A 13,674-nucleotide genomic window follows, 5' to 3' on the forward strand; every position below is an offset into this window, starting at 1 on the left:
TTGTAGTTCTAACACTTACTAATAAGAGATTTACTCAAAAATAATGGAAATGCGGGATCTCAGTATTTCCAAAGTGCAATTACAGTAAAAACATTCAACTGTGCTTTAAAGCACCGACTTCCTCTGGAAAAAGAGAGAGATTTCTTTAGGTTTTGTGTTTCCATTTATCCTGTCAGGAGGAAATGTCACAGATATATTTTAGTTATGGCTTTAGGTTAAAATTAATAAAACCACAACAGAGTAAAAAAGGGAGGATATGCTTTAGAACCAGAGCCTGCAAATATCTGAAATTTCCCAGTTTTGAGGAGAAAGAACTTGCTCTACCCAGAAGCACCACTGCATCTTTACAAAAGACCAATTTGCCTTGTAATTCAAAGAATTTATTTAAAGACACTGAGAAAAATAATTACTACTTCAAATCTTAATTTGCCCAAAAGCAAACACCAAATTCTGATTACAGCTTCCCATAAATGAGAGAACAGACTCACCATCACAAGTGCTTAAACAAGCGTCCGCTCTCCAACCAAGCGGTGCCAGGCACCCCCAACCTCCTGCGCTTTGAAGAGGCAGATGTGCACACCAGAAAAAAAACAAAAAGGGCAGCTTTTGGCCCAGGAAGAGAAAAACTATTGTCAAGAATTTCAACATCTAGAAATGCAGCAAAACTCCTCCATTATACAATGGATAGAGAGCCGGCCCTCTCTCCCAGGGATTTTCTGGAGCACACCAACACCTTTCGCACAGCACCAGCGCGCTCAACCATGTAACGAGGACATCCAACCTCAGCACCTCCCTGTTCTTAGCACCATATGTTGGGTCACATTTTAACAACATCTCCAAGGGGGCTTTTAGCTTTTATTTGGTATTCTTTTGGGGAGAAAAAAAAAAAAATAAAAAAAGAACTTTTCTCCCATCTCTGACTTTGTTATCTTACTTGTTTGACACAGGACACACACAGTGGGTTTCAACTCCCATAAAGAGCCAGGCTGTTTCATGCTATGGCCTTAGGCCTCTATTAAAAACAATTTAATTCACACAAGCCCTCTGAGGACTGACAAGCCCAACTGCTGCTGCTTGCAGAGCACTGACGTGCTCCATTTTGTTCAGTGATTGCTTTGGGTTTTGCAGGAGACAACATCTCTCCTGTTTTAAAGCACTCTGAATTTAACACACTAGATGGACCGGTGCCTTGGGGAGCACACAAACATAAGCACAGACCTGCTGGGGCAGAGCAATGGTCCAGCTGCCTGGCTGCTGGAACAAGTGGTGCTGTACGGTGAGCACAGGCAAGCCTGGCCACGCTCTGTGGTCCCTTCTGCTTGTACATCCCCAGCATTCAGAAATGCTGTTTGCAGAAGATGAGCAGGAACATCCCAGCCTGTTCCCTTTAGTATCTGTTTGTAGACCTATTGTCCATGAATGCATTTAATCCCTTCTCAAAGCTGCTGATACTGACCCCTCCACAACCTCCTTGTGACAAAAACTTCCAGGAATCCACCACATGCTGTGTGAAGCATCGCTCTCCTTCACCCTGTTTTAAACCCATCTATCTCCTGCTCTTTCCACTGACTGCACCCTGGCTGTAGGAGCTGGTAAACAACAGCTCTGTCTTCAGCTCAGGCACTGCCTTCTTGATGTGAACTTTGATCCCACATTCCTCTCCTAACAGAGCAGCCCCGGGCTTCCCAGTCTCTCCTGAAAAGACAGCTGCTCCATCCCCTTCATGGCTCGGGCAGCCTGTCTCCGGATGTACCACCTCATCCTGGAGATGAGGAGACCAGAACTGCACACAGCACTGTCGATGTGGGTGCACCAACACTTTATATAACACCAAAATGACGTAAAACAAATCTCTTGTTCTTAACACCCTTCCTGATGATGCCCAACGCTGCTGGCTTCTCCGGCTGCCCCTGCGCTACGAGCCGATGAGAACTGTCAGCTGCGACTCAGCTTTTCCCGGAGCTGCGACTGCCAGGTCAGAGCATCACGACGTTCCAGGGAAAGATAGCAGCAGAGGGGCCTGAACAGGGAAGCAGTTTGTGACTGACAGTGCTTTCAGATCAGCTTCAACCAGTTTTGAAACCCGGTGAGGTACCAACACCCTCGCACACTTATTTTGGAAGTGTACCAGTCTGCACACACGCCACCTGGGGAGGAAGCAAGTGACAGTCTGCCTATTCAGAAAGGCAAATTTTACCCCTGAGAAGGGTCTTCTCCGAGAGCTGTGCATCCCCAGCCACATCACAGCCTTTATGACAGGGAAATAATCTCTAAAACAAACAGCAGAAGCTGCTCGGCACCAGCCTACTTCCCCAGCCCCACACTTGAGACCTACGTGCAATTTTCCTTTTAGCAGCAAACTTCGTTCTATCCAGCTGCTGTTTTGTTTTCTTCTTTTGCAATCCACTCTCTTCCTTTGACTCCTGCTGTAATGCAAAAAAATATGGTGAGTGCACACAATATGTAAGAAATACTACCAGTCCCCTCCCCCCTCACTGCTCAGACACAAACACTGGTTCAAGAACAAGCCTCTATTTGTGTGAAATTTGAATTTCAAACATAATTCGAACACATTCTGTAACTATTAAAAGCTGTGTGATAAGCATAACGAGCAAAAAGAGTTACAGATTGACATAAACAGAGAAGTAGGACAGACAATAGACTTCATGCCAGTCACCACCATGTATTGCACCTGCTGCCCTTGATTGCAGAGAGAATTTGTTTGGCCTCGCTAAAACACTGGTATTTGTAAGCACTCAAAACAGAAAAACAAAACCTTTTTATAACTGAACACCGCACACCTAGAAGCCAGGACTGTTTCCTGCCGTGCAGCTTCTAGCACTCACTCTGACCAGACAATTTCAGGTGACCAAGACCAGAATCCCAGCCATTCTGGGGAACCCACGCTAACGCACCCTGAGGGCAGGAGAGCCAGCTGTATTTACTCCTGGTGCTATTCTCTCATTGTATTGCCACAAGTGTGTCATTTTTGAAGCCTGAATACTTCAGAAATTTGTCGTCTCGAGGCCTCCTGGAAAATTATCCACATGAACAACCTACGTGCATGCTGCTCTAAGCACACGGGCTGCAATAAGAATGGTCACAGGCTTAATTGGCACACATGTATGCAAGTTGCTGTCCTAACAGCTTAAGCGAGGGCACACACATTACCCAAGGCTGGCACTGGATCCCTTCCAATCTGTCTCTCTAAATCAGGTAGGATTAGAATCAAACCCAGTATTTCAGGCAGAGACCCATGCCTGGCCAGGATGGGGCTTCATCAGGCTCTGTCTGCAGCTCCAGTTGTTTTTGCTGTCCATGAGAATCACCACAAACTGGCCCCAAGCTTGACCCTCACACCACCCCCCATGCCAGGAGCGGGGCTTCAAGGTGGGGCACGTGGCTTGGGCTACTTTAATGCAAATGGATACGCTGCTGATTTTCAAGTGTAATCGATTTCTGCTGTCCCTTGCCCACGTTTCTGAACCTGTGAAGTCCTTTGAATTGCACCTCTATACTGAGTTTTGTTCAAGACATCTCGAGCCTTAGTGTTATCTGTAGGTTTTACTAATGTATATAGACCACTTGCTCCCTCTTACTGATCATTAACGAGGATGTTAAAACACACACAGACCTAATATTGATCCTCTTGACCTCAGCTTTACATCTCCCCCAAATGAGCCTCTCTTCTGTTCATCACCAGCTTCTGCTGACAGTCTTTTAGCAGGGTCTCAAACCAGGAATCTTAGTATCTAGACCAAATTGAATTATTTATCCAACTAAGATTTTGCAAGACATAATATTAAGCACTTTCCTGAAACCCTAATACATTACAGCTTTTACATGCCCTAATACCTACGCCATTCCTCGCTTCCACTGATTTAAGAATCAGCTCACAACAAGGCAGCAGTCATGCTCAGCAAGTCCACACACACACTCACGTTCACACTTAGAGGTTTTTTTCCTTTGATTGATTCCATCTCTTCCCTACCCAGCCTGGTTGTGGTACCCTGCTTCTAAGATCTGCTGCTGTGTCTCCAAAAGGCTGCTTCACACCCTGATTCTCTCCTGCTAGAAGATGGATTCCCAGCTCATGCTCAGCAGGTGAAATCCTCTCCCTTCCAGGGACCTGGCATGTCACTCTTTTCCAGTCTTCCATAAGCTACTGGTTCTCCTACTCCGAATTGCTTTGGTCTGCAGCAGCAGCCCCATGCTGACTTTGCGGGCAGCTGACATCTAAGGGAGTGGGAACGGTCTGTGGGATCACACCAGGATCACACCAGGATTATATGCTGGAGGAGGTTAAGCAACAGTTCTCCTGCTCTCCCCCAAAGCCCTGTCTAACGGTGCTAAACACACTCCAGCTTAAAACAGGGGCAATTTAATCCTAGCAGGCTCTGTAAATCCCCAGCTCTTCTCTCTAGGCATCAATCTCCCCTCATCACTCTTGCACTTGCAGGAAGGTCAACCCTGACACTCTCAGAGGCAGCTCTCTTCCAGGGCACGGATGTGATTTATGAGCACACCAAACTTTCCACGGCTGCCAGTGTCTGCTCTGTGCACAGACACACAGGCTGACGATGTGCAGCTCAGGAGAAGACAGGGCTCAAACACCTCCAGGGCTCTGGAGGGGAATGGCACGCCCGGTGCCGGGCAGGGTGCCCGGTTTCACCGCGCAGCCGAGTACGTGCCTCGGTTCCCCATGCTGGGTCCTGAAGAATCTCGACATTTACAACACTGGCAGGAGCAAAATTATTGCAGGACACGTGTTGCAAGAACCTCATACATTTGAGAAAGATGTTTAAATTGCTCAGCAGCGTTCTACCGAACAGTCATGGTACAGCGAACCGCTGAAGCAAATCCAATTAATCCTGATGGGCCAAAACATACACACACATCTCAATCCCAAGAATTCTTAAATCTTCTTTATTTTTAAACCCAGAAAATAAAACATACCTTTTAATTAGGATTTATGGCTGTTTGTACTTCTGCTGGGCGAGAGCCCCGCAGGCCCTGGAGTGCTCTGCATAAATGCAGGCATGGATGGCAGAAACAGAAGGGGCCAAGAAAATCCAGAGAAGACAACAGGGCTTGCTCTTTCTGACCCAACCTTTTAATGCTCATCTGTCTACAAGGATAATAGGAACTCAGGGGGCCACTCAACCAACTGCCTTTCTAATAAGATCACTAGTCCAAAAATAATCTTAATCAATTAAAATATTCCCAAACCGCAGCCAATACTCTTAGTTACAAGGTCATCTCCAACACACAACTTCCACGGGAAACTAATTATAGCGGAGGCGAGGTGGGAACCGCGCACCTCTGCTCGGTGCCAGCCTGGATAGCATCCCTCCTCCTTCGCTGGCAATTTAAAGCATAATGGCCAGAAGGAATCCAAATTCTCTTCCTGTGTGTCAGGCTCTGCAGTTTAATTTATGATGCTCTCCTATGAGCAATTTCACTGTCAGCATTGTACACAGATCAAGAAAAAGACGGGTTTCCAAAGTTGCCTACATATTTAGTGAAAGGCAGCCACTATTCTTCTTCCTTGTTTTTTTTAACCTGCTTGGCTTCACCAAACAGCAGGAAATCAAATTCCCATTTTAAAAAATGCTTTTGCACATACTTAAGAGAACCTGATTCTGCCAGCAGAAACAGATACAGCCCCACTCGCTTCTAAAAGCCCGTAAATGGAAGCCAGTAGCCAGCCTCCCACATCCTGATCCCCCTAATCCACATCACAAACCACAGAAATCAGCTTCTACTGACTCAGGGAAGGGAAGGCTGCAGATGAATGTCTCCACAGCTAACAGCCGACTGCAAAGTCAAAAGGTCTGGGTAATTCTACTGCTCAACGGCAGTTGGGACCATCTAACAACAGGGCACAGCCAAACACCACACGTCCTTGCATGGGAAATACACAGATGAAAACCAGACTAATTCATTTTTAAAAACCAATTAGATGTTGGAAGTGCCACGTTTGGCTCTAGCCAAGGCTGCTGCAGAAATCAGTATCACACCCTCCTTTATTAGTCTCTGACTTCAGTTCAGAATCTGTCTCAGCTCTGCTCTTTCAGCTCATTAGAACAAACCTGCTGGAAGTGAAGACCTGAACAACAAGACACAACAGGGCTCATGCCAGACCTGCAGTTTCTGTCACATGGGAAGGAGGCCACTGCAGAAAAAGGGCTTTTACTGGGCTGTGAGGAGCCTGGATTCAGGGCAATCTGATTTCCCAGGAGTGAGCGCAGCAGAGCTGCTGAGCCTCCTTGGGAACAGACTCCCACTGCCTTCTCCTCTGGGAAATGGAGGCGCCAGGTCCCTCGGTAGCACAGCAGAGCCCTGGGGACAGCAGGGTGCTGCAGCGGCACCCACGTGGCTCTGCTTCGCTCAGACGGTCAGTGCTGTGAGGTGGGCGCTGCCATCCAAGCTGTGACGTTTCCAGCACCATCTTCTCCGTAGCAAGATGTCCCTCAGGCTATGCATGGTCCCAAGATAAGTGCCCATTGCCACAGCTGATGGATAACAGGACAGGGTGGTGGCCGGGCCTCCCAGCCGATGCCCAAACACGTCCCTCTTCCTACCAAAACCAACATCTGATCTGGAACATCAGCACACGCTGCTATTTACCCAGACTGTGAGCATCTCCAAACACAGGGATACTCAGGCAAAGGGTTGTTCCATACCAAAGGGAAACCAGGTCCTGGATGCCATGCAGAAACAGACAGCACCATCATCCCAGAGTCTTGTCATGTTCCCCAAGGGCTGGCAGAGCTGATGAATCTGGTAGAAAGAGCCTGTGAGACTTCATGCAAAGTCTACAACTGGAGGCAGGTACTCTCAGACCTCCCAAAGGATCACAGAATCAGAGAATCACTTGGTTTACCTCAACCACCTCCCTGGGCAGCCCATTCCAGTGCCTGAGAACCCTTTCAGTGAAGAAGTACTTCCTGACATCCAATCTGAACCTCCCCTGGCGTAACTCGAGGCCGTTGCCTCTTGTTCTGTCACTATTTACCTGGGAGAAAAGACCCACACCTGCCTCACTACAACCCCCTTTCAGGCAGTTGTAGACAGCAATTAGGTCTCCCCTCAGCCTCCTCTTCTCCAGGCTAAACAACCCCAGTTCCCTCAGCCACTCATCACTGGGACTGGTCTTCCAGCCCCTTCACCAGCTTTGTTGCCCTTCTCTGGACACGCTCCAGTGCCTCAATGTCCTTCTTGTAGTGAGGGGCCCAGAACTGGACACAGTTCCCAGGATGTACCCAGAAAACATGGACCCTTCTGAAAGGTCCCACAGCAGATCAGCAGCATTTTGGGATCAACTGCACTGAAGGCTGCAGATCAGTCAAACAGGTTAGCACAGCTCCTGGGCCTCTGGCTGTGCTCAATGCTCTCACTTGGCCAGGCCTCCTCCCGGGTGGCAATCATCTTTCAAATGTGGCTTCAGAAAACCTTAGGGGTCAAAGAGTCTTTATCAACAACCCGATACAAGAAGGAGGCTCATGAGACAGACCAGGAGTTGCTATGCTTGGAGATGGTCACTCTTCAAAATATTGTGTATTGGTGAATGATCACTGATCTTCTGGCACGGGCAACCAGTTCCCCACAGGATTTAAACAGTCAGGGGAGACAGGAACCACTTTGCTCATTCATCATGTCTGCATTTTCAGAGATACAGTCTGCACAAAGAAGGTCATCTCCTCTTGTTCCCACAAAGCCAGAAAGACTGTTCTTATTTTTGTCTGACCCTTCCCAAAAAAGAGAAGTGTTTCCTGAATCCAGGATTATATATAGCAGAGATCAGAAAGGCCCACGTCCAGAAAACTTCCTTCTGATGCAGCTCTGCAGATGCCACAGCACAGACATGAGCAAAGAAAAAGAAAACTTGGCAAAATAACATGGATGAGCTTGATAATCCAGCATGACTGAAAAATTCCTGGGAGAGGCAGTCTGCCAAAGACCATCAAAAGTGAGAAGCTGGAGGCTTTCCAGGTGCAGCTGCTACAAGATCTGCTGGTCTGGAAGCAGAACTAGGGACTTGTTCTATAGATACCTGCCAAGAGACTGCCAAGGAAGAAAGCCATTGAATCAATGATGCCCAAATTGTCCTTGTAGCTTTTGATTCATAAGGAACCATGTCCTAACAGATGCAAGATTAATTGAGAATGTATTGTTCTCTAAAATTGCTATTGATCTGAGCTTCCCACACCTCTTCTTGAACACATAACAAGGTCTTACTAGAGCAAGAACAACAGTTACAAGGTTCAAAATTGAAATTCAACTTGATGTACACTGAAGAGCTGAGACAGTTACAGAAGCCAGACAGTTATTTTTTTGAGATCCCAAGTAAATCACATTTTTGGGTTTGATTTTGCAGAAAACAACACGACAAGAGACTGTGGCACTGGATCTGGAAGCTGATGACTCACAGAAAGAGACTGAACTGAATAAATCCACTCATTCAACTGACTGAACTGTTGTCACTTAAACAGAACTTAATTGGCTCTTTAACGGCCTCTCTGAGCATATCCTTTTCTGTAATATGACCGATTATGCCATCAGAATTTATTGTTTATAGACAAACTTACAGAACAGTCAGGGAGCCTAACCTTTTTATAGATGTGTTTTAAGAGACGTTTGTTTCCCCTTTTTCAGATACGTGCACATTGAGATGAATAATTGCAGACAATAACAGGTCCTGATCTTTTATGTACTGCAGCAGCTCTTAGAGCTGCTGATTTCTTTTTTCCTTATAGGTTTCACAATAAAGGCCAGTGATGCAGCAGACATCTGAAGTTAACTTAGCATATTGCAGAGCTAAGGGTTTAACCCCACTGAACTATTACTGCCATATGTTCCATTTCTTTCAGGGAATTTCCCAATGGGAAAGAACTCAGACAATGTGAAGAAAAAACATCCACTATCATTTGCCCTACAGCTTCTTACTGTTTATTTCTAGTGCTTTTCCCCTCCTCACATGATAATCGCCTTATTGTAAAGAAGCACGCTGCAGATGTGGGAGCAAAAGGGACTTGATTTAAGATCTACAGCTTGAGAGAGAACTGAAATGCTTTTGAAAATGGTGGAATTACAAAAAGCAGCTTAGGATCCCCAATCACCAGCAAGACAGAGCAAAGCCTTAACAGTCATACATAAAGAATTGATTCTAATAATTTCCTCTGTGTACCTCAAGTTGAGGACAGATTGTCAGGGCTCTTGGGTTTCCCCCAGGCAGGAGCTCCTGCACTCATCCCAACACCAGTGTAACAGACACAGACATGTCAGTCTTTTAGGGGAAGGCTGATGTTTGTGAGAGGACGCTGGGGATCACTGATCTGAGCCTTTGTGTCTCAGCCAGGCACACCCACACGGCAGTTCACCTTTACACCCTGGGGAACTGGGTTAAAAACTCAGCCTTCTGTAACTCAGGATCAGTTTACCAGACACCAGCTGTGTCTGAGCTACTCACAAGCCTGTGTTCTGAATCATTTTCTTATCTATTTGCACATAATACAGAACCATGTTTCTATGGTTTAGCTGGAAATCAATCAAATAAAAATTATGAAAAAAAGATTTGTAAAGGGATTGAGGAAAGGTTACTTTTAAATTACGTTTCAAATTCAGTTCTGAGAGGATTTGGTTATCAAATCCCAGACTCATAACTCACCCTCACGAAGCACACCATTCATTTCCTAGTCAAATAGGATTTGATTCATCTCGTGTGTAAGAACAGGAACGACACAATGTCCCCTGCGCACAGCCTGACCCCAGCACACACAGCGTGGGGTGCTGGGGCACTCTCCTGCAGCAGCAGGGCCCAGCACCGGCTCTGGACACCACAGGCTGATCACTGACCTCTCCATCGCTGTCAGATATAACAATAAATGCATCCACAAAACTGCGCTTCTTCTTGGCGTTGCCTGGGTTCCTCTTATCTTCCTCCTCTTCCTCCCCAGCCTGACCTCGAGAGTCTGGGCCCTCTGTGGGCTTCTTCTTCCTCGGCATCCTTCACTCTGAAACAGAGGGAAAGATTAAAAGCCATTTGTTTCCTTCTGATTTAGATTTCCCCCCAACAGCCATGCTTTTTCTGCTATTTTTAGGTAAAACACCCCAGGCATTAGAACCTTCTTGCAAAGCGTGGTGGATTTAGCGTTACTGGGAGCCACATGTACTAGTCACCACTCATCTAGTTAAGAACACTTTATTATGGCTGATTGCTAAAGAGGAGTTTCAGGGGAACAGCAACACAGACCAAAGCCACTCTGAATGCCCTTGCTGCAAAGCAATGAGGCTTCCCCTTTAGCTTCTCCTGTTAAAGCTCCTCAGCAAACTGCTCCAAAGCATCGCTTCACAGCAGGTCTCCCACCCTCCAACACAACCCCACATTTCCCCTCCTCACACAGCCCCACACCTTCACCATCCTGGTGCAGAACAAACCAGGCTGTGGCAGCAGATCAAGCTGAAACGTGCGTGCCAGAACAAGAAGCCACAGCAGCAGAGCCATTTGTCAGCTTTTATATTCAACAAAACACGGGGGAAAGGCACGTTCCTCAAAGGCTGCTGCTCTGCCCTCAGCACAGCAGCTCGGTGGAAGGCCACACCAGCACTACAAACACGGAAAAGGCAGGCAGTGGCAGCAGGCAGGCTGGAAACAAGACAACAGGTTTATCTGGCAGCCTGGATTTCACAATGAGCATCAGCCTCCGGAAGCCCTCTGCATAGACATGCCCAAACCATTCGTATTACAGAAGGCACTTGACAAGCAGGGAGGAACCTGCTGAGCGTTATTAGTGCGAACCTGAGTGCTCTATGAACAGCACAATCGAGGGCAGGTGCCCACACAATGCAAGCCAGCACTTCAGCATCTCCTTTCCTTGCCAGCCCATAGACTGTTGGAGAGAGATGCACAGCAAGCGTTAGCTGCTTTGATCAGAAAGGACTCAGACGAGAGGATCAGGAAGAGATCTCGGTGAAGAGGAGCAGCGGGACGGCACACACAGTTAAACCACCCTCTCCTGTCTGCATTTGCCATTCGGTGAATAACTCCACAACAACATTTGGTGTTTCCTGAACTGTGATCTCAAAGAGCCTTACAAAGCAGGCTGAGCACCATCAGCTCTGTTTAAGTTAGAGTTAAACATGTGCAGAGCAGTTAAGCGACAAGCCCCTCAGTGGTGGACACCCTCGTTACACACCAGAGAACGGCAGAGCTGGAAATGCAAGTCAAGTTGGCCGGTTCCCAGACCAGTGTCCTTCCAGAGGATCATTCTGCCTTCCATCAAGATCACTGAAATAGCTCAAATGTCCTGCTTAGATCTAAAATAAGAGTAAGAGAAGATGCAACAAAGACCCTACATTACCCAATATAGAGCCAAATCCTCCTCTGTAACACCACAAAATTGCAAACAGCTGCTGTGTGTAGAAATACTAATGAGGAAGAAGTTCAAAATCCCCAGCAGCGCTAAGAACAGCAGTGCACTGCTCCATCTACAGTCCCAGGCAGCAAGGTGAGCCTGAGAGAGGAACACACACACACATTCCCTCCCTACTATCACCAGCCTTCAGAGCCCCCCGAGCCTCTCTGCCTCCCTTCCTCTGCAAACACATGCACACACATGCCTAGAGACAAAAGATGATTATCCTGGTGAGTCATGGTTTGCACTGAAGGTTTTGCTGAGCTCTCTGAAGACAGAATATTGTACAAATGGCATGCAGAGCTCCAGGAGCGACTGCAACGACCACTGCAGCCCCCAAATGTTCCTCTGTTTAGGAAGGGGAAATAAAAACAAGCGCTGCTTTTGGAAAAGCATCGGATCTTGCAAAATAAAGCTGTTCTGCTCCAGCTGAGCTGAACTCGGCTCTTGTTGGAATATCCTCATTATACTTTCTCCATTATTTTATCTTTTGCTCCAAGCAGTCTCTTTGCCCTCTGCCCAGAGAGATGGGCCTCACCTCACACCCAGCTGCTGAGAATTGCCCCCACAAAGGGAGTCCATCGAGGTGGGGAACACTCCCTTATCAGCAGAAAAGCACTGACACAGACAGGCAGGCAGTTTGGCAGGACGATGGGGAGGAGCACTGGAAAGGCCCGCAGCTCCCGTACATCAGCCTATGCAGGGTCACTCTGGTTTTGGAGAGACAGCCTGAAAACCTTTTTACCACCAAAACAAAAGCCAACAGCACAACAAGCAACTGCCACGCTGGGGCTTTGTTTGTTTGGTTTTTATTCTTAAATCCATGCTGGTATCACCAGCTCTCCTCTGACTGCGACACATCTTCTGCTTGATGCACTGTGCTAAATAAGAGATCACTGAGAAATATCAGCTGGAGTTATGATGAGTCACCTACCTTCAACATTTAAAGGAAAGGAAAAAAAAAATGTAAGAGATGTAACCACACAACTCCCACAAAGCTTCAGAGAATGAAGGGACTTGTGGCAAAGAAAGTCTCTGTAAATGTAACTAAGGGAACAAGACAAGTAAGAGATCACTGGTAGCTGTGCTAGTCTGAGGCTGTGAGTAGGAGAGAGCGGTAATAGCTTTTATTAGACAAGCTGGTATAGCTGAGGGAAGAAAACATGCATCAGAGCACACCCCCCCCCCCCCTTTCAGGTAGGGAAGTTAAGTGCAGGAGCTGTATTTTGCTTTTAGCACTCTTGGAAAGGATGGTTCCTAGTACCTGAGGTGACAACACCTGCTCTCAGGCTCAGCAAAAAAGGCCAAAGACTGAATTATCTAAAACTACCTTTACAGTTTGGCTCATGGGCTCGTTCTCCAGGTTTTTTTCCCAACTCTGAATTTAAGAGAATTTCTTTGTAAATGCTCTGACAGCAAAGGTGACCTCCTGACAAGAGACTCGCACATGCCATGCTTCTCCAGTCACATTTTTAGGGATATCCTTGAAGATCCCCAACTTGTGATTATTTGTCATTTTCTCTCTCATCTATCATTTTGATGAATCAGAAAGCAATTACCGACAGAATAATTCTAAATCTTGACATTGCAGCTACAGACCTGCCAAGCTGTGACAGCTTGAAAAATGCTTGAAAATGAAGCCAAAAAATGAATGACTCTCATCCCCGGATGAATTTCTGAGCTGTTTGAGACACAGGCTGTCGCTTTGTAAACAACCCCCCCCCGCCTCGGGAGGAAGAGGCACGATGCTCCGCGAAGCAGCTCTGTGTTCAGGCAGGATGGAAATACCATCCCCGGACCCACGGCTCGACCCGGCACGCAGGGCCCAGCTGATGCCCTGTGACCAGCGGGACTCCAGGGCTCACAGCACCCCGCGGGGAGATGAATTGTTTACAGGATTTATCTGTTTATAGAGCTGGCTCTTCACGAGAAGGGACACAGGGACAGCAGAGGCCAAGCACGCCCAAGCACTGTGCATCTGCAAACACCGCTGAGCTCTGTGGGGGATGCTGGATGCTCAGCTGCCCTCTCACCCAGCTCAAGCAAGTCCCGCACACAACACCTCTCCCTCCTCCACCGACAGGTCCTGCGTGGGGGGAGAACAACCCCCTCCCCAGCACCCACCCGAAGTCCTCCCGTCCCCTTCCTGACCCGCTGCCCTCGGGCACAGAGGGGTCTGCAGGGAGACAGGGCTGAGCTGACACCCACAGGGCTGTTCAAAAAGCGTCACCCTGGGGAGGAAGCGTGGGGGGGTCCC

General features: G+C 47.4%; 1 protein-coding gene across 1 annotated transcript in view; it reads right to left on the reverse strand.

Annotated features, from left to right (window-relative positions):
- The window catches only part of UIMC1 (ubiquitin interaction motif containing 1), a 35,231-nt gene extending 25,223 nt beyond the window's left edge, over positions 1–10,008 (reverse strand). Inside the window, exons 1-2 of the mRNA XM_029087001.1 lie at positions 9,859–10,008; positions 2,336–2,426 (exon numbers count right to left, since the gene is read on the reverse strand). Coding sequence (XP_028942834.1) covers positions 2,336–2,426; positions 9,859–10,008 — 241 coding nt within the window. The remainder of the gene's footprint in view (positions 1–2,335; positions 2,427–9,858) is intronic.
- Between the last annotated feature and the right edge of the window lie 3,666 nt (positions 10,009–13,674).

This window comes from Antrostomus carolinensis, unplaced genomic scaffold (assembly GCF_000700745.2).
Source record: "Antrostomus carolinensis isolate BGI_N321 unplaced genomic scaffold, ASM70074v2 scaffold42749, whole genome shotgun sequence".
In the NCBI taxonomy this organism is placed as follows: Eukaryota; Metazoa; Chordata; class Aves; order Caprimulgiformes; family Caprimulgidae; genus Antrostomus; species Antrostomus carolinensis.